The 21275-nt window shown below is 40.6% G+C and overlaps 1 protein-coding gene across 6 annotated transcripts in view; it reads left to right on the forward strand.

The window, feature by feature from the left end:
* Window positions 1-21275, forward strand: part of dnah9l (dynein, axonemal, heavy polypeptide 9 like) — a 427363-nt gene that overhangs the window by 232411 nt on the left and 173677 nt on the right. For all 6 annotated transcript variants that reach the window (XR_006312134.1, XM_043693606.1, XM_043693607.1 and 3 more), the window contains exons 51-52: window positions 8355-8516; window positions 11666-11859. Coding sequence is in view for 5 of the 6 variants with exons in the window: in XM_043693606.1 (XP_043549541.1) it covers window positions 8355-8516; window positions 11666-11859 (356 nt within the window). In the remaining variant the exon portion in view is untranslated. The remainder of the gene's footprint in view (window positions 1-8354; window positions 8517-11665; window positions 11860-21275) is intronic.

A 21275-nucleotide genomic window follows, 5' to 3' on the forward strand; every position in this document is an offset into this window, starting at 1 on the left:
TTCTGAAGACATGTAAGTGTTCTTCTTCTGCTTAAAGCAGCTCCAGGGTGCTGCAGTGTATTAAGGCTCACTTGAACAATGTTCTGATGCAGCTCTGTTTGAGGTTGTTGGGATAGTTGCTGTTGTAGTTGATTATTTGGCCTCTGGGTGGCCTTCCTGTATTTGCTGGTCTAGAGGTCCCCATTGGCCTTGTATTTGGCCATTATGTCCAGGAACGGAGTTGGTTGTTGTTCTTTTCTTCCTCGGTGAATTTTATGCCGGTAAGGATGTTGTTTATGAGTTGATGGGATTCCTCTAGCTGTGAGTGTTTGGAAACTACAAAGGTGTCATTTACATAATGGATCCACAGTTTAGGCTGGATAGCAGGCAGTGCTGAGCATTCTAGTCTTTGCATGATCACTTTTCTATTCGTTCTGATATCTGTGATCCCATGAGTGTTCCTTGATTTGTTTATATACCTGGCCAATGAGGATGAGGTGGTCGTGCTTCAACACCCATGGGATCACTGATATGAGAGCTAATAGGAGAAATAGTCATACAAAGACTAGATTGGACAGCACTGCCCATTATCCAGCCTAAACTGTGGATCCGCTATATAGATTACACTTTTCTCATTACCAAACGCTCACAACTAGAGGAAACTCACCAGCTCATAAACAACATCCTTACCAGCATAAAACTGACAAAGGAAGAAGAGAATAACAACCAACTTGCCTTCCTGGGCATACTGGTTGAACGCAAAGCTAATGGGGAGCTTGATACCAGCAGATACAGGAAGGCCACCCACACAGACCAAGTACTCAACTACAACAGCAACTAGGAGAAAGTGAGGACTGCAGGTGCTGGAGATCAGAGTTGAGAGTGTGATGCTCGAAAAGCGCTGTCAGTCAGGCAGCAACCGAGGAGTAGGAGAATCAACATTTCGGCTATAAGCCTTTCATCAGCAACTATCCCAACAACCACAAACAGAGTTGAGTGAGACATAATACACTGCAGCACCCTGGAACTGCACAAAGTAGAAGGATAACACCTACATAACATCTTCTGAAACAACGGGTACCTAAAAAGCACAGTCCTTCACAACACTTCCAAACGCACTGGCCACACTGCCACTCATTAAGGACATATCAGAAATGACCACCAGACTACTCAGACCCCTGGTAGCCCACAAACAAATTAACACACTACAACAGCTACTAACAAGTATAAAGGATCCCATACCCACAACCAAAAGGATTAACATTTATATACAAAATACCATGTAAAGGGTGCCAAAAACACTACATTGGGCAGACAGGAACGAAATTAGCCACCAGAGTACACGAACACCAACTAGCCACCAAGAGACATGCTAGCTATCACTTGTATCCATACATACAGATAATGAAGGACACCAATTCGACTGGGGCAATGCATCCAGGATTAAAAGTGACCCACCCAGCCTCATTCCCCTACCCTATATTTACCCCTGACTAATTTACCTCTTCTACACATCTCTGAACACAATGAGCAATTTAGCATGGCCAATTCACCTAACCTGCACATTTTTGGATTGTGGGAGGAAACCAGAGCATCTGAAGGAAACCCACACAGATACGGGGAGAATGTGCAAACTCCACACAGATAGTTGCCTGAGGCTGGAATCAAACCTGGGTCCCTGGTGCTCTGAGGCAGCAGTACTAACCACTGAGCCACTGTGTTGCCCCATTTCGATGTTCATGTATTGCCAAAACGTGATTATTTAGCTCAGTGCTGTTGACTCCAGCATGTCACTGCACAAAGCAACAATGAAGTTTTGGCAACAGTAATCAGTCCGAAATTTGAAGTGAGTGTTTCATTTGAGCCTCCTCAGGTCCCCAAGAACACAAATGCCAATCTTCCCTCAAGTTGATTCATTCCATGTGATATCAAGAAATGACTGAACACATTGGACATAATGAAAGCCCCAACAAAATCCCAGCCAGTGCTGAAGAACCTGTGCTCCCCAAAACTAACTGCACCTTAGCCAAGCTACAACTGTCATTGACCCAACTGTAGAAAATTGTCAAAATATGTCACATACAAAGAGCGGACAAATCAATTACCACCCCATTAGTTTACTCTCAATCATCAACATAGGGATGGAGAATGTCTTTGATATTTCTATTTATGTATCATTATTCACCAATAACCTGCTGAGTGATGTTCAGTTCAGATATTGCGAGGGCTATTCAGCTCCAGATCACATTGCAATCTTAGCCCAAAGGTGGGGGTAAAGGTGATAGGTCAGAGGGGAGGGTAGAGTGGATGGGTAGGAAAGAAGATGGACAAATGGGACACGTTATGAGGTCGTACTGAACTGGAAGGTTGGAACTGGGATAAGGTGGGGAGAGGGGAAATGAGGAACTGGTGAAATCCAATTGATGCCATGGAGTTGATGCCAAGGCAGAAGATGAGGCGTTCTTCCTCCAGGCATCAGGCGGTAAGAGAGTGGCAATGGAGGAGGCCCAGTACCTGCATGTCCTCGGCAGAGTGGGAGGGGGAGTTGAAGTGTTCGGCCATAGGGCTGCGCAGATATCCCGGAGATGTTCCCTAAAGCGCTCTGCAAGAGGGCGTCCTGTCTCCCCAATGGAGAGGAGACTGCATTGGGAGCATCGATTACAATAAGTGATATTTGTCGATGTGCAGGTGAAACTTTGATGGATGTGGAAGGCTCCTTTGGGCCCTTGGATGGAGGTGAAGCGGGGCAGGTTTGGCAATTCCTGCGGTGGCAGGGCAAGGTGCCAGGAGGGGAAGGTGGGTTGTTGGGGGGGTGGGGGTCATGGACCTGACTAAGTAATCACGGAGGGAATGGTCTTTGCAGAAAGCGGATAAGGGTGGGGAGGGAACTATATCCCTGGTTTATAGGTGGCGGAAATGTCGGCGGATGATGTGGCTTATGCGGCGGTTGGTAGGGTGAAAGGTTAGGACCAGGAGGGTTTTGTCCTTGTTGCAGTTGGAGGGGTGAGATTTGAGGATGGAGGTGTGAGACGTGGATGAGATGCATTAGAGGGCATCTCCAACCATGTGGGAAGGGAAGTTGTGGTCTTTAAAGAAGGAGGCTATCTGATGTGTTCTGTGGTGGAACCGGTCCTCCTGGGAGCAGAAACGGCGGAGGAATTGGGAATAAGAGATAGCATTTTTGCAGGAGGCAGGGTGGGAGGAGGTGTAATCCAGGTAGCTCTGGGTGTTGATGGGTTTGTAGAAAATATCAGTGTTGAGTGGGTCACCGTTGATGGAGACTTTGTAACTTTATTCCTTATTAGCTGGAGCTGAAATTGTAAATATTCTTTAAACTTCAAAAGTCATTCGGTATTAGACATTCAGCATCTTTCCTCAATCTAAGTTGAGTTCTTCAAACAATAAATAGGTTGAAGTTTGGAATTGAACTAAGGTAATTAATTCTCAAAGGATAAACATCTGTATTTTATCAAGTTAAGAAATGTAAACATTGTAGTATGAGCCCTTGTGGTGCAGTGATAGTGTCCCTACCTTTGGTGCTGTAAGCTTAGGTTCGCGTCCCACCTTTTCTAGAAATCTGTAATACCATTGGGGCCCTCTTGTTGTACAGAGATAGAGTCCTTACCTCTGGACTGAGAGGCTTAGGTTCAAGTCCCATCTGCTCCAGAGGTGTAATAATGTCTCTGTACAGATTGGTTAAATAAAAATTAATTAAGTAAACATTGTAGTGTGGACTCTAATGGTGCGGTGTTAATGTTCCTACCTCTGAGCCAGTCGGCCCAGGTTTAAGTCCCACCTTCTCTAGAGGTTTGTAATAATATATCTGAGCAGGTTGGTTAGAAAAGTATCGGAATGTTAAAATGGAGCTCTCTTATGGCGCAGTGGTAGTGTACCTACTCTTGGACTTGGGAGGCCATTGTTCCCTATTCACCTGCTCAAGAGATGTGTAATGATATCTCTGAACAGGTTGATTATAAAAATAGGTTCAATAAAAACAATTTTTAAAAAATTGAACATTGTAGTTGCCACATCCCCCTCACCCTTCCCCCGCCCTCACTTTTGATGACTCGCATTGCCCATAATGTGATTTGCTTGTAAATATTTGTTTGGATACATGGATGATTACTGGTGGTGGTTAAAAGAAAAAAAAGTGATTTTGGTTGTGGGTAAGCTGCTCAGTTGTGTGTAATAGCACTTCTGTGTATGGAAATAAAAAGAAAACATTGTAATTGAGTGTTTCTTGTGGCACAGTAGTAGTGTCCCTACCTCTGAACAAGGTAGGTCCAGGGTCAAGTCCCATCTGCTCCAGAAATGTGTAATCACATCTCTTATCAGGTTGATTAGGAAATATCTAAACTTGTAGTTACCAGAGATAGTGGTTTGGTGATTGGGGAGGGAAAAAACAACATTCAGTTGTGTTTAAGAACAGTTCAGGATACAAAATAACATTGTAGTTACTGACATTTTTAAGCATAGATAAAGGTAAGTCGAAAGAAATATTGCCAGACTTAAGAATATACTCCCAGGAACCTATCAATATTTTACATTTTTGGAGATCTTTTGGAAATTTACAGGGCAGGGAAACCTAAGACAAAATCATGGGCATTGTGCGCTAAATGATATAATATTCCCTAATAATACAACACCTTATATCCTACAACTCAGCATAAACAATAGCTCAGTGTTCTGAGTCATTAATTCTGTAAGTTTTAGAGGGCAACCTCACAAGCAAAATATTTATTTACCTGTTTCCTGAGTAACTTGCCATGGTCCAACCACAAAACCTTTAAAGACCACTAATGAAGTTGTTTAACAATTTGTATATTCTCTCCCTTTTGACACTATGCCTGCTCTGTTGTCTCAGAAATATGTCAGGGTTTTACAATGGGCATTGGACCCAAAACAGACATATTGTTATCAGGAATAGCTGTGTGATCTAGCCATCCTGTATCGTAAATGGTTTTGGCCATATTAGGAGCAGGAGCGATGTGGTAATTGATGCTGTATTTTTATCTAAACCTGTCATCTTGTTCCCAGAAGAGGTCCCCATAAATCAGTCACCCTTGTGATGCTTACACACTTTGTGTCAAATTTTTCATTTCCTTGAAAGATGAGATATTCTTTTCATTGGAATCAATGATGGTTTAAATAAAACATAGATAACACAGAATATTAAACATGAAATGTCTTGACAACACTTAGATTTATAGATTCATACAGTGCAGAAAAGACCTTTTGGCCCACCAAATCTGCATCCAACATAATTCCCACCAAAAGTGTGCTAATCCCAATTCCCTGCATTCATCTTATATCCCTGAATGCTTTGATATTTGAAGTCTTATTCAAATATTGTTTAAAGGTTGTAAGGTGCCGGCCACTACTACCTTCCCAGGCAGTGCATTCTTGATTCCCACCACCCGCTGAATGAAAAAGCTATTTCCCAAATCCCCTCTAAATATCCTGCCCCATACCCTAAAATTGTGCCCCCTCATGATTGACCCCTCAACCAACAGCTGCTGTCCGTTCATTCTGTCCATACCCCTCATAATCTTATACACCTCAGTCTTCTCTAGAGAAAAAAATCCAAACCTATCCAGTTTCTCTGTATAGTTCAATTTCTCCATCCCAAGCCACATCCTAGTGAACCTCCACTGAATGCACTCTAGTGCTATCACATCCTTCCTGTAGTGAGGTGACCAGAACTGTACAAATGACTCTAGTTATGGCTTGACCAATGCTCTGTACATTCCAACATTATTTCCTTGCTTTTAACTTTATGCCATGACTGATAAAAGCAAATGTTCCATAACATATAACTGTTAAAAGTGAGAAAAACCCAATTATTTCCTCAGGGTTGCTTCTGATTTTCTTTGGATGCTAAAAATTTCAAGTGTCAATCAACACCACTTTAAATGGATGTAGCCCCTTTCATGAGGCGAAACATTTCAAGACTTTAGAGTGTTATCAAATAACATTTGACTTCAAGGAGCTATTAGGGCATGTGACCAAAGCTTGACTATAGCAATGGGGTTCTCAAGTGTACCTTAAAACATCAGAGAGAAGTTAGGAGCCAAGGAGACTTAGGAAAGTAGTTTCAGAGTTGAGGACCTTAGGCAGCTAAAGGTATGGTTGCCACTTGTAGATTAACTAAATTAGGGGCTACACAAATCTCAGGAATGATGTAATTTATAAAGTCAGGGAATTAGTGTAGTTTAAAATGAGGATGAAATTTTTAATATATGACCCAGCAGGAGCAGGAGTAAGTGCATATATAATGAGTAAACAGGGCTTCTGCAAGTTAGCACACAGGCAGCAGAGTTTTGGCTGAACTGAAACTTGGGGAATGTGGAAGGAGAACAATGGAATAATCAAGCTTAAAGGTAACAAAGACAGAGATTCAGCAATGCATTGGGTTTGAAGTGGAAGTAGTTATTTTTTGAGATGAAGCAGGTATTGAGTTGACAGCTTAGCATGGAGTCAAATGACTCCAAGATACTAATGATGAGGTTAAGTATTCGGCCTTCTCAATGGTGAAAGGTTAAAAATCACATAACACCGGGTTATAGTCTGGGATGTAGTTTACTTGGAAGCACTAACTTTCGGACTGCTACTCCTTCATAAGGCGGTTGTGGAGAATAAGATTGTAAGACACAGAATTTATAGCAAATGTTTACAGTGTGATGTAACTGAAATTATATATTGAATTGTTTGTTAAGTTTCTCATCTTTTAGAATGACTATGTTGGTTTCAGTTCTTTCATTTGTAAATTGCAAAACTTCTTTTAAAAGTTACATTCTCAAATGAACTTTACGAATTGGTGTCATGTCGACCCAGATAAGGTATTTAAGGTGTTAGCTCCCTGTGAGGCTGTCTGTGCCACAATGTTCAGACTGACTCTAATCTAAAAAACGGATTTACAGAATCTTACATGGATTCATGCAGTTTTTGAACAAAGTAAAATGTAATCCTGCCCCACAAACATAAATGTGTGTGTGTGTGGTGGGGAGGGGGGGAGAGAGAGGTGGGGTTTGTACTTATGAGTGTCTGAGAGAGGATGCATGTATAGTGCAATGGGGCCACTTGTAGTGTGATATGAGCCCAAGGGTCCGGTTGGGCCATCCCCATGGCTACCGAACTTGGCTATCAGCCTCTGCTCGGCCACTTTTCGTTGTTGCCTGTCCTGAAGTCTGCCTTGGGGGACAGTCACCCAAAGGTCCAAGGTCGAATGTTCCGGACTGCTGAAGTGTTCTCCGACTGGGAGGGAATGCTCCTGTCTGTTGATTGCTCTGCGGCGTCCATTCATCCATAGCCATAGCTTCTGTTTGGTCTTGCCAATGTACCATGCCTCAGGGCATCCTTGCTTGCAGCGTACGAGATAGACAACGTTGTCTGAGTCACATGAGTACCTTCCACGTTCATGGTGGGAGCTGTCCCCATGCATAATGGTGGTATCCGTATCGACACTCTGACACGTCCTGCAGTGTCTACCGTGACAAGGTTGTATGGTATTCTTCTGAAAGCCGGGCAATTTGCTACGAACAATGATCTGTTTGAGGTTTGGTAGCTGTTTAAAGGTGAGAAGTGGAGGTGTGGGGAAGGTCTTGGCAAGGTGCTCATCCTCATTGATATTGTGTTGCAGGCTGCGAAGAATGTGATATAGTTTTTCGGCTCCTGGGAAGTACAGGGTTTTTTAGATTAGAATCAGTCTGACCATTGTGGCACAGACAGCCTCACTGAGCTAACACCTTCAATAGCTTATCTGGGTAGACACGTCACCACTTGTTAAAGTTTACTTGAGAATGTAAGTTTTAAAAAATGTTTTGCAATTTACATATCAAAGAACTGAAACCAACATGGTCATTCTAAAAGTTGAGAGACTTAACAAACAATCCAGGTCTTTTTCAACATATAATTTCAGTTACATCACACTGTAAACTTTTGCTATAAATTCTGTGTCTTACAATCTTATTCTCCACAATCACCTGATGAAGGAACAGCGCTCCAAAAGCTAGTGCTTCTAAATAAACCTGTTGGCCTATAACCTGGTGTTGTGATTTTTAACTTTGTACACCCCAGTGCAACACCAACACCTCAATCAGTGGTGAAACCATCCCCATAATTAATCTTCTGTTGATTTCAAGGTATATCTATATATGCAAATTGCCTGAGGAAAAAAATCAATTTTACGTATGGTCCTGCTGTGTCAGCAGAATATATATCTTATGTTTCTCCCATTATAAAATAAAATGCAAAGTGACTTACTCGGAGCAAGACTACAGGCAGTCCTTTTGGATGTGTCTTATTTTTATAAAAACTCAAGTAATAATTTTTATTTTCAGAAGACTTGTCAGCATTCTTGTTGTTTTGGTTTCTAGGGTATCCTATTTGCAACTCCGGATTGTATACGGCTACCTCCAGATGTGATCCATTTATGGCTTCATGAATCATCCAGAGTCTATGCTGACAAACTCATGGAAGAAAAAGATATTGAACACTTCTACAAAATCCTTATGGATACTGCAAAGAGATACTTTGAGGTACAATGTAATGTTGTAACATTTGAATACAGATTTTTATGACTGCTTCATAAATTTTCTCCTCAGTGCAGAATAGTATCCAAACATTAACATTGATGTAGAAGCCCATTTTCTCATGGCCTTAAACTATATGTTTGTTTTAATACATAAATGATTAGCAATCCTAAAATAACAACTTATTTTGCAAGAGTCTTTAAGTTATAGAGTCATACAGCAAGTAAACAGACCCTTCAGTCCAACCAGTCCATGCTAACCATAATCCCAAATTGAACTAGTCCGACCTGCCTGCGCTTGGCCCATATCCCTCCAAGCATTTCTTATTCATGTATTTATCTGAATATCTTTAAACGTTGTAACTGTACACTCATCTATCATTTCCTTTGGAAGGTTATTCCACACATGAGCCGCTTTATGTAAACAAAAATGCCTTAATTTTTAAAAAAAATTTCTCCTCACCTTAAAATATATATTATACCTGCTATTCACCTTATCTATACCCCTCATTATTTTATAGATCTTTATAAGGTCTTTTCTCAACAGAGCAGGCAACCTAAGTTCCATTTGTTGGTGGTAGGGGATGTTTTTATAAGATATATATGAACATACCGTTTAGGAGTAGAAATTAGTCTATTGGCCCCTCGAGCTTGCTCTGCCATTGAATAATGTTTAAAGAAATCTGTTGTTGAAGTCTGACAGGACAATTTACATCGAAGAGGGTGCTTGGTATCTTAGACTTTGAAACATGGAAATGCTTGCTTTCTGGAAACAGGAAATTTCATCTTGGCTTCAGAAAGTGGGAAAACTCTGGATAAGATGGGAAATCCACTATTTGGAGATTAAAAAGGTGGGAAAACTCTGAAAATGTGGGAAAACACAATAAACAGTAGAGAGATACAGTGCTATCAACAAACTGAATTAAAAAGCTTTAAAGCAGTAATTTATTACAGAACAACCAAGTTAAAGCTTTATTGAATAATTCAGGATAATATAACAGAAATTCAAAGGTTCACCAATTTCTGAACGTCCAAGTTAAGAAGGTTTGTGCTCATGAACATGATCCCATGCAGGATGTAATTTTAAAGATCCAACATACAAACATTTCCAGTACTGAACAGCTGCTTTATATTGTCCTGCATTGTATTCCGACTTGCAAACAAATGAAATTGCAAATGGGCTCTAGAATGGAACCCATTCGCAATGCAGGGATTACCTGTAGAGATAAAACATCTGGCAAATAATAGAAATGCTACCACATTGTTTACAAAGTCTAACCAACTCTGCAGTCATTCAATTCAAGAGCATAGACTTTAAAAAATAACTAATTGTAAAGCAGTACTAAAATTATATAATTATTAAATTATACAGATTTAAAAATGCCTCACAGAAGTATGTCTAATCGTACATTGAAACGTAGCAGAGAAAGGCACCTATACAGCACAAAATCAGATTCTGTTGAGTCCACAATTCATAAAATATAGAATTGCCTCAAAATTAAACACAAAGACTGAAGCTGAGCAAATGAAGTGCTCATTTAACATTGCACCATTTAGCCTTGTCCCATTATAACATTGGTCCATTATTGAGTCCTGAAATCTTGTTCAGTGTCGTGATATTCCATCACATTTCTAACTTGTACCTTGTGGATGATGAACAGACTTTGGTGAGTCAGGAGGTGTGTTATTTGCTGCAGGATTCCTGGCCTCTGATCCGACCTTGCAGCCACTGTTTTTATGTGGCTAGTTCAGTTCAATTTCTGGTCAATGGTGACTCCCAAGATGTTGACAGTGGGGAATTCAGTGATGAAAAAGCTATTTAATGTCCAAGGATGATAGTTTGATTTTGTCTTGTTGGAGATGGTCAGTGCCATTTTAGTGTGGAATGAAATGCAGTTATTCACTGCAAAAGGAAAAAGCCAGAGTATTTCTGAAATGGTGACAAAGTGTTGATGTAAAAAGGGATCTGGGATTCAAATCCATATAAATCCATGATCAATACCATGGGAAATCAGCTACTATGATCATAAGTTGAAACAAATTGACAATTTAATAAATCTTGAAGCTGTAACTGCTCAGCTAAAACATTTGCCCCCTTTTTAAAATCTGTTTTGACCCAACATTCAGAACTGTAAGACAAACAGAAATTGCTAGAGAAAGCAGATTTAATGTATTGGGTCTGGTGATTCTTCGTCTCAAGTTCTGATGAAGAGCAGAACTGGGTAGCACTGCTACTTGATACTGTCCATTTAAGATACTTTAGCCTCAAGTTGGTTTTCTTCACAGGATTCCTGTCATTAACACTGACCATGACACAGCTATGCTACTAGCACTCTGATTGCCCTGGCAATTCATGGGGTTTCATTTAGATGGCAGCACCAGCAATGACTTCCTTGATGGCTGCGTTTAGAATATGCCACCGAGGATTTTTCTGTATTCTGGATTTTGAATCCCATCAGTTGGACCTCCTGTTCAGAAGAAAATTCAACCATTAAGTTTTGCTTTCAATATAAAGAAAGATGTAATGCAAATAAATCATTTATTATCTCATCTACTAGCTAGGCACATACTAATTTGATTAAATTTAATCATAGGAAGAATGTTGTGAAACTTGAAAGGGTTCAGAAAAGATTTACAAGAATGCTGCCAGGGTTGGAGGGTTTGAGCTATAGGGAGAAACTGAACAGGCTGAGGCTGTTTTCCCAGGAGCATCAGAGGCTGAGCGGTGACCTCATAGAGGCTTATAAAATCATGAGGGGCATGAATAGCGTAAATCAACAACGTCTCTTCCTGGGGTGGGGGAGTCCAGAACTAGAGGGCATAGGTTTAGGGTGAAAGGGAAAAGACTTAAAAGGGATCTAAGGGGAAACTTTTTCACACAAAAGGTGGTGTGTTGATGGAAGTGATGGAGGCTGGTACCATTACAACATTTAAATGGTTTCTAGATGGCTATATGAATAGGAACGGTTTAGAGGGATACGGGCCAGGTACCGACAAATGGGATTAGATTAATTTAGGATATCTGGTCAGCATGGACAAGTTGGACCGAAGGATCAGTTTCCATGCTGTACATCTCTATGACTCTATGACTCTAATGGCTGAACGTAAGAATCTTACATGAATGCTACTAATTCATGTTGTTATTTCTGATTTTAGGTTATTGATGAACATATTTTAACCCAAAAGCCATTGATTTACTGCCACTTTGCCCAAGGTGTTGGAGAACCCAGATATTTGCCTGTAACCAGTTGGAAAAACCTACATAGAATTCTTACAGATGCCCTGGAGCATTATAATGAACTGCATGCAGTGATGAACCTTGTCCTATTCAAAGAAGCAATGCAACATATGTAAGTACAATTAACTACAGGAAGTTTTTTAAAACCAGTTTTTTTCGTTATCATTCTCTAGTTTTCTTCCACCTCCCCTCATGCCAATGAAACTAAAGTGCTGATCACCAAACTTTCTTTCTTGGTTCCCATGTTAGTTGATATATTAAACATTTCATTCTTTTCCGATATAGTCTTTGTCTTAATGATCATAGATGACTATAATGTACAACTAAACTGAATGTCAAATTTGCAGTGGAGACCTGGATGATAAGTTCATAGAATGCTTTCAAGATTGTTTCTAGAACATGCTGTTGTAAGAAACTATCGTAGAGCATGTTACATTAGACTTGGTACAGTGTAATTAACAACCTTAGAGTAAATGCACCCATAGGGAGCAGCGACCAAATATGTAGAATTTTATAAACAGTTTGAAAGGGAGAAGATTGGACCTAAGACTAATATTTTTAACCTTAAAAAAGGGTAATTATGTGGGTAATGAAAACTGAGCTAGCTGGAGTGAACTGATATATTAGGGTAGGGAATAGCTCAGAAGTGAAGCAGTCATAGACATTTAATGGGATATTTCAGAATACTCATAATAAGTATATTCCAACTGTAAAGAAAATTATCTATAAGTAGGACCCACCATTCGTGGTTAATTAACAAGTTATGAAAAGCATCAGAAAATAGCATATACCGAGACAAAGGTAAGCCGCAGGTAAGGTGATTGATTAGAATATAAAAAATGAACAGAAGGTTCATTGAGGCAGAACTCTTGAGTATGACCAGAAGCTAGCTAGGAATGTAAAAATGGATCACAAGAGATTCTGCAGATACTTAATAAAGAAAACAATAAGTAAAGTGAGGTTTGGTCTTCTGGAGAGTGAAAATTGGGAGTGAAGAATAGACAGTAAGGAAATAGCAGGTGAAGTGAATGAATATTTTACATCTGTCCTCACAATAGAAGATACAAAACCATTCTATTGAGAGCTGCAAATCAGGAATTGGAAGGCAAAGAGGAACCGAATGAAATTTCAATCACCAGAGAAGCTGACTAAGTATCCTGATGGAACAGTAGGCTGACAATTTTCTGGATCCTAATGGACCATGTCTTTGCCATATTGTCTGTGTTTTTCTTTCAATTTGATTCTATAAATAACTTCCTTAGTTAACCATGGTTGAATTACCCTTTCCTTTCTGGAATATATCTTCACCATGAGTCATGAACTATTTTCTTAAATGTTTGCCCTCCTTCTCAACCATCTTTTTCTGAGATACCCCCTTCCCAGTCCATTCCAGCCAACTCTACTCTCATTTTTTTCTAATTACCTTTATTTAAATTCAGCACTGTTGTTTCCAACCCATGTTTCTCATGCTCAAACTGAACTTTAAATTCTTCAATGTTATGGTCACTGTTTCTTAGGTGAGTTTTTTTACTCTGAGATCATTTATTAAACCATCCTCACTACGTCTTAACAGATCCCAAGTAGCATTTTCCCTGATAATCCACAACAAATTGCTCTCAGAAATGTCTCTAATACATTTGATGAACTTTTCCATATGACTATCTCTGCCAATTTGATTTTCCTAATCTCCATAAAAACTAAAGATAGAAATGTCATTATTGATTCTCAGTACTACCTTTCCACCTGAATCCAGATTACTATTCTACTTTAATGTCATATACCCTCCAATGTGCAGGACTAGTTCTTCTCATTTGTGATAAGTCTTTACAATGGCTGCCACATTATATAAACTTACTTCAAGGAGATGAGATTGAGTAGGATAGGCCTGTGTTCATTGGAATTTAGAATGAGAACTGAGCTTATTGAAGCATACAGGATTCTTAGAGGACCTGGATGTAGGTTTGCTCGCTGAGCTTGAAGGTTCGTTTCCAGATGTTTCATTATCCTACTAGGTAACATCTTCAGTGGGCCTCAGGCGAAGCACTGCTGAAGATTCCTGCTTTCGATTTATATGTTTGGGTTTCTCTGGGTTGGTGATGTCATTTCCTGTGGTGATGTTATTTCCTGTGGTGAAGTCACTTCCAGTTCCTTTACTCAGGGGGTGATAGATGGGGTCTAACTCGATGTGTTTATTGATAGAGTCCCGGTTGGAATGCAATGCTTCCAGGAATTCTCGTGCGTGCCTTTGTTTGACTTGTCCTAGGATGGATGTGTTGTCCCAGTTGAAGTGGTGTCCTTCATCATCCGTATGTGAGGATACTTGTGAGAGAGGGTCATGTCTTTTTGTGGCTAGTTGGCGTTCATGGAGCCTGGTGGCTAGTTTTCTGCCTGTTTGTCCAATGTAGTGTTTGTTACAGTCCTTGCTCGGTATTTTGTAAATTACATTAGTTTTGCTCATTGTCTGTATAGGGTCTTTCAAGTTCATTAGCTGCTGTTTTAGTGTGTTGGTGGGTTTGTGGGCTACCATGATACCAAGGGGTCTGAGTAGTCTAGCAGTCATTTCTGAGATATCTTTGATGTAGGGGAGAGTGACTAGTATTTCTGGACGTGTTTTGTCTGCTTGTTTGGGTTTGTTGCTGAGAAATCGGTGGACTGTATTCATTGGTACTCATTCTTTTTGAATACACGGTACAGGTGATTTTACTCTGCTCTGCGTAGTTCCTCTGTGCTGCAGTGTGTGTTGGCTCATTGAAATAATGTTCTGATGCAGCTTTGTTTGTGAGTGTTAGGATGATTGCTTCTGTAGTTCAATATTTGGTCCATATGTGGTGTTTTCCTGTAGACGCTGGTTTGAAGTTCCCCATTGGCTGTTTGCTCTACTGTGACATCTGGAATGGCAGTTTGTTGTTGTTTTCCTCCACTTGCGTGAATTTTATGCCAGGAAGGATATTATTGATGGTCTTGAAGGTTTCCTCTAATTTGTTTTGTTAAGTGATGACAAAGGTGTCATCCACATAACGGACCCAAAGTTTGGGTTGGATGGTTGGCAGAGCTGTTTGTTCAAGTCTCTGTATTACTGCTTCTGCTAAGAACCCTGATATCGGAGATCCCTATACAGACAATGAGCAAAACTAATGTTATTTACAAAATACCATGCAAGGACTGTAACAGACAAAAGATATACAGATTTTCAATCAGTAAGGAAATCAAGTGTTATGGGGAAAGGACAGGAACGTCCCCTGAGAATCTTGCACGTTTCAATAATGTCACCTTTCATTTCATCTATATTTCAATGAGTACAGACCCAATCTACTCATCCTTTCCTCATAAGACAGTCCCTTCGTACCTGGTTATCAGCCAAGTGAACCTTCGCTGATCTGCCTTCAATATTGAGGTGATGATATATGTTTAAACAGTCGATCGCATGAAGATTGTCATCTCCCATATCACATTGTAAATAAGTGTGACCTATTTAAAATTAACATCAGAATTTGAGACAATCCATTGAACAACTCAATACTGTACTTGGCTGTTAAATTTGAACTTCAGCTTATACAGTTGCAAGATGTCATACACAAGAACACTATGGCACATGGTATAACAACTGAATTGGCAGCACAAGTGCAATTGGAAAGGTTTGGCATGGTAGCTATTAGAGCTACAGGTTGGGCATGATTGGGAGTTAACTTACAGACTATTGGATCTTTAGAGAAGATTGGAAAGTTCAAAAAGAACAAAGACACAGCAATAATGATCAATCATCTAACTCCAGGAATAAAAAGAAGTGATTTCTGTAAGAATGATCACATAGTTGAAACACTGATTACAACTAAGGAACAGGAGAGAATACAAGAATCTGCTTGTATAGACCAGCTGATAGTAATGAGGCAATGGATAGACATAGAAACATAGAGATTAGAGAAGCATATAGCTACAATCGCCTCCTTCCTCAGGTGACTGAAATTTCAGCTGAATGCAAGAACACCATCTGACCCTGACCTGCATATTTATAGAAGGACTTACTCAGAAGCATAAATTCAGATTTCAGATTGTGTGCTTGGAGCCAGATGGTACTCGATAAATTGCCTGGCTGATGTTTAACTCCTAATCCTCCTGATTTCACTGGTCGGTAAGGTTAAAATTGGCCCTGTAGGAGCAATTTTCTCTGAAAGAGAATGAAGACTCAGGAGGCTGGCAGGATGCAGCAGGTGGAAGTTTACTCATGCAGAAACTGGATAAAGCAAGGACAGGGCCAAAGGATTTTCCCTGAATGTGGTCTCGACGTACGAACTGCTACTTGCTTAATCTTTCTCTCAGATCAGAAGATAGATCAATGACACACTCTAACTCATACAGTATATTGTAGTATTTTTATACATTTCTGTATTACAACGTAATTACAGTCCTTCCCTCCTAATCCATATACCCAATCAGGTAAATCACCTAATCAGTGATAGACACCTGTTTGACCAGCCTCAGCTTCCCATGACTGCATGGTGTTTACCAGCCATTACAATCTCTAGTCTTTGGGTGCTTTCTGTGCATCTTATTCATTCCCATTCCAGAGTCATTGGCCATACTCCCTTAGAGCTGTTTCAGGCTGGCTTACCTCTTAAGGACAGCTTGAATTCTGTTATTTAGGGTCATACAGGTGTATAGTACAGAAACAAATCATCCATGTTGACCAGATAGCCTTACCTAATCTAGTCCCATTTGCCAGCACTTGGCCCATATTGCTCCAAACCCTTCCTATTCATATACCCATCCAGATGCCTTTTAAATGTTGTACCAGTGTCCACCACTTCCTCTGGCAGCTCATTCCATACATGCACCACCCTCTGCATGGAAAAGTTGCTGCTTAGATCCCTTTTAAATTTTTCCCCTCTTGCCTTAAATCCCTCTAGTTCTGGATTCCCCGATCCCAGGGAAAAGACATTGTCTATTTACCCTCCATGCCTCTCATGGTTTTATAAACTTGTATCTGGTCACCCCTCAGCTTCCGACACTCCAAGGAAAATAGCGCCAGCTTAGTCAGCTTCTCCCTATAGCTCAAATCCTCCAATCCTGGCAACATCCTTGTAAATCTTTTTTGAAATCTTCCAGGTTTCACAACATCCTTCCTATAGCAGGGAGGTCAGAATTGCTCACATTATTCCAAAAGTGGCCTAACCAGTGTCCTGTACAGCTGCAACATGACCTCCCAACTCCTATAATCAATGCGCTGACCAATAAAGGAAAGCATACCAAACGCCTTCTTCACTATCCTATCTACCTGTGACTCCACTTTCAAGAACTATGAATCTGCACTCCAAGGACTCTTTGTTCAGCAACACTTCCCAGGACCTTAACGTTGAGTGTATAAGTCCTGTCCTGATTTGCCTTTCCAAAATACAGCACCTCACATTTATCTAAATTAAACTCCATCTGCCACTCCTCAGCCCATTGGCCCATCTGATCCAGATCCTGTTGTACTCTGAGGTAACCTCCTTCACTGTCCACTACACTTCCAATTTTGGTGTCATCTGCAAACTTAATAACTATACCTCCTATGTTCACATCCAAATCATTCGTAAAATCATTTATTGTATTTGGGCTTTTTTAAATCAAATTCAGTTATTCTTCTTACGTTTCCCACCATTCTAATTGTGTGTAAAAATACAAAAGAGATTTAGTTTTAACTAGTTGCTACAAGATTTGTAATATTGATTTCTGTTCTGAAGTTAGTTAAAATTAGGTATTGCTATTTCTACTCCTAATACTGTTTCATTGATGGCTGTGAACAATCTATTTTGTCCAGGGCTAATGAGGGTACTTCCTAAAGCCAATTAACTTTCACGCATCGGCATAAATGTTTTAGTTATATATATATCTATATTGATGTTGGAGAATCTCTAACTAGACACTGATACTTAATCTTGCAGCGTTATTAAAAAAAACTTTATTATGAAATAGCTACCTGTTGTTCTGATAGCTATTTAGGGAGTTTAGTATACAATATCTCGCATCTGGTGTTTATTCGCTAAGTAGCACAACAGTTGTTTCATTAGTTGAGCTGAGAATATTTGCTTGTTTCTCTCAGGTGTGTTCTTATCATTATTCTCTTGGATGGTTGCTGCTCAAGGCCCCCTTATCTGCCTTTGGAGTAGGTTTCTTCAAAGGTATTATTGTTTTTAGATTTGATTCCCTACAGTATGGAAACAGGCCCTTCGGCCCAACAAGTCCACACCAACCCTCCGAAGAGTAACCCACTCATACCTATTTCCCTCTGACTAATGCACCTAACAGTATGGGCAATTTAACATGTCCAATTCACCTGACCTGCACCTCTTTGGACTGTGGGAGGAAACCGGAGCACCCGGAGGAAACCCACGCAAACATGGGGAGAATGTGCAAACTCCACACAGACAGTCACCCGAGGCTAGAATCGAACCTGGGACCTTGGTGCTGTGAGGCAGCAGTGCTAACCACTGAGCCACCGTGCTTAAAGGGTGGGACAGACTGTTAATGTCGCTCATCTCCTTTCAGCCATCTTGTGTTTTAATGTTATTCTTGGCTATCCTTTTTATTATAAGCAGGTACAGGTAATTCCACAGGCCCAAAGTTTCCAACCTATACAGCTGGAGCATAGAAGATTGAGGGATGACTTTATAGAGGTTTATAAAATCATGAGGGACATAGATAAGGTATATGCAATAGGTCTTTTGTTAGGGTAGGGGAGTTCAAAATAGGGAACATTTTTTAAGGTGAGAGGAGAAAAACTTAAAAGGGACATGAGGGGCAGCTTTTTCACACAGATGTTCATATGTGGGATGAACTGCCAGAGGAAGTTGTAGGTGCACGTACAGTTACAACATGTAAAAGACATTTGGAAAGGAACATAAATATGAAAGATTTGGAGGTATATGGGCCAAACACATAATGGGGACTAGTTTAATTTGGGAAGATTGGTTGGCATGAATGGGTTGGACCAAAGGGTATGTTTACATGTTGTATGACGATGACTGTATAAATGGAGATGAGGATTATCAGATCAGCCATGATTTCATTGAATAGTAGAGCAGACTCGCTGGGCTGAATGGCCTCATTCTGCTTTTACGTTTTCTGGTCTTATTTAGCTTTGGGGATTGTTTGTCAATTCCTAGGTTGTTTTTTCTCTGTCTGTTCCTGCTATTCTCTCTCCCTTTTTCTCACATTACTATTACCTTCCCTTAGCTTGTCTGTAAGCATTGATATACAACATCTTTGCATATTTGGTTCCCACCTCCACTGTTTAGTTCAACACCCACTTTACTTTCCTAGTTCCTTGGTTTGGAAGAACACAGGCCTGAGCATTGTTCAGGTGTTGACCTTTCCAGTGACACAGCCCCTGCTTTCCTCAGCACTGAGCCACTTCTCCACATCTTCCTTTGATCCAGAAATTCCAACCTTTGAGGTTTTGCTTTGTAATTTAGTATCTAGACCCTTAGAGACCAATTCTCAGCAAACTGGCAGAGAGAGCCCCATCTAGAGTGTTAAAGTCATAGAGATGTACAGCATGGAAACAGACCCTTCAGTCCAACCTGTCCATGCCGACCAGATATCCCAACCCCCCAATCTAGTCCCACCTGCCAGCACCCGGCCCATATCCCTCCAAATTCTTCCTATTCATATACACATCCAAATGCCTTTTAAATGTTACAATTGTATCAGCCTCCATCACTTCCTCTGGCAGCTCATTCCATACGCGTACCACCCTCTGTGTGAAAACGTTGCCCCTTAGGTCTCTTTTATATCTTTCCCCTCTCACTCTAAACCTATGCCCTCTAGTTCTGGACTCCCTAACCCCAGGAAAAGATTTTGACCATTTATCCTATCCATGCCCCTCATGATTTTGTAAACCTCTATAATGTCACCCCTCAACCTCTGACACTCCAGGGAAAACAGCCCCAGTCTGTTCAGCCTCTCCTTATAGCTGAAATCCTCCAACCCTGGCAACATTCTTGTAAATCTTTTCTGAACCCTTTCAAGTTTCACAATATCTTTCCGATAGGAAGGTGACCAGAATTGCACGCAATATTCCAACAGTGGCCTAACCAATGTCCTGTACATGCGCAACATGATCTCCCAACTCCTGTACTCAATACTCTGGCCAATAAAAGAAAACATACCAAATGCCCTCTTCACTATCCTATCTACCTGTGACTCCACTTTGAAGGAGTTATGAAACTGCACTCCAAGGTCTCTTTGTTCAGCAACACTCCCTAGGACCTTAACATTACGTGTATAAGTACTGCTAAGACTTGCTTTCCCAAAATGCAGCACCTCGCATTTATCTGAATTAAACTCAATCTGCCACTTCTCAGTCCATTGGCCCATCTAGTCAAGATCCTGTTGTAATCTGAGGTAACCTTCTTCACTGTCCACTACACCTCCAAATTTGGTGTCATCTGCAAACTTACTAACTATACCTCTTATGCTCATATCCAAATCATTTGTGTAAATGACAAAAAGTAGTGGAGCCAGCACCGATCCTTGTGGCACTCCACTGGTCACAGGCCTCCAGTCTGAAAAACAACCCTCTACCACCACCCTTTGTCATCTACCTTTGAGCCAGTTCTGTATCCAAATGGCGAGTTCTCCTTCTATTCTGTGAGATCTAATCTTGCTAACCAATCTCCCATGGGGAACCTTGTCAAACGCCTTACTGAAGTCCATGTAGATCACATCTACCACTCTGCCCTCATCTATCCTCTTTGTTACTTCTTCAAAAAACTCTATCAAGTTTGTGAGACATGATTTCCCATGCATAAAGTCATGTTGACTACCCCTAATCAGTCCTTACGTTTCCAAATTCATGTACATCCTGTCCCTCAGGATTCCCTCCAACAACTTGCCCACCGCCAACGTCAGGCTCACTGGTTTATTGTTCCCTCGCTTGTCCTTCCCACCCTTCTTAAACAACCTCCAGTCTTCCGGCACCTCACCTGTGACTATCGATGATACAAATATCTCTGCAAGAGGCCCAGCAATCACTTCTCTAACTTCCCACAGAGTTCTCTGGTACACCTGATCAGGTCCTGGGGCTTTATCCACCTTTATGCATTTCAAGACATCCAGCACTTCCTCCTCTGTAATTTGGACATTTTGCAAGGTGTCACCATCTATTTCCCTACATTCAATATCTTCCATATCCTTTTCCACAGTAAATACTGGTGCAAAATACTCGTTTAGTATCTCCTCCATTTTGTGCGGCTCCACACAAAGGCCTCCTTGCTGATCTTTGAGGGGCCCTATTCTCTCCCTAGTTACCCTTTTGTCCTTAATGTATTTGTAAAAGCCCTTTGGATTCTCCTTAATTCTATTTGCCAAAGCTATCTCATGTCCCCTTTTTGCTCTCCCTCTTAAGTATATTTCTACTGCCTTTGTACTCTTCTAAGGATTCACTCAATCTATATCCTGTCTATACCTTACATATGCTTCCTTTTTTTTCTTAACTAAACCCTCAATTTCTTTAGTCATCCAGCATTCCCTATACCTACCAGCCTTTCC

Source organism: Chiloscyllium plagiosum, chromosome 7 (assembly GCF_004010195.1).
Source record: "Chiloscyllium plagiosum isolate BGI_BamShark_2017 chromosome 7, ASM401019v2, whole genome shotgun sequence".
NCBI lineage: Eukaryota > Metazoa > Chordata > Chondrichthyes > Orectolobiformes > Hemiscylliidae > Chiloscyllium > Chiloscyllium plagiosum.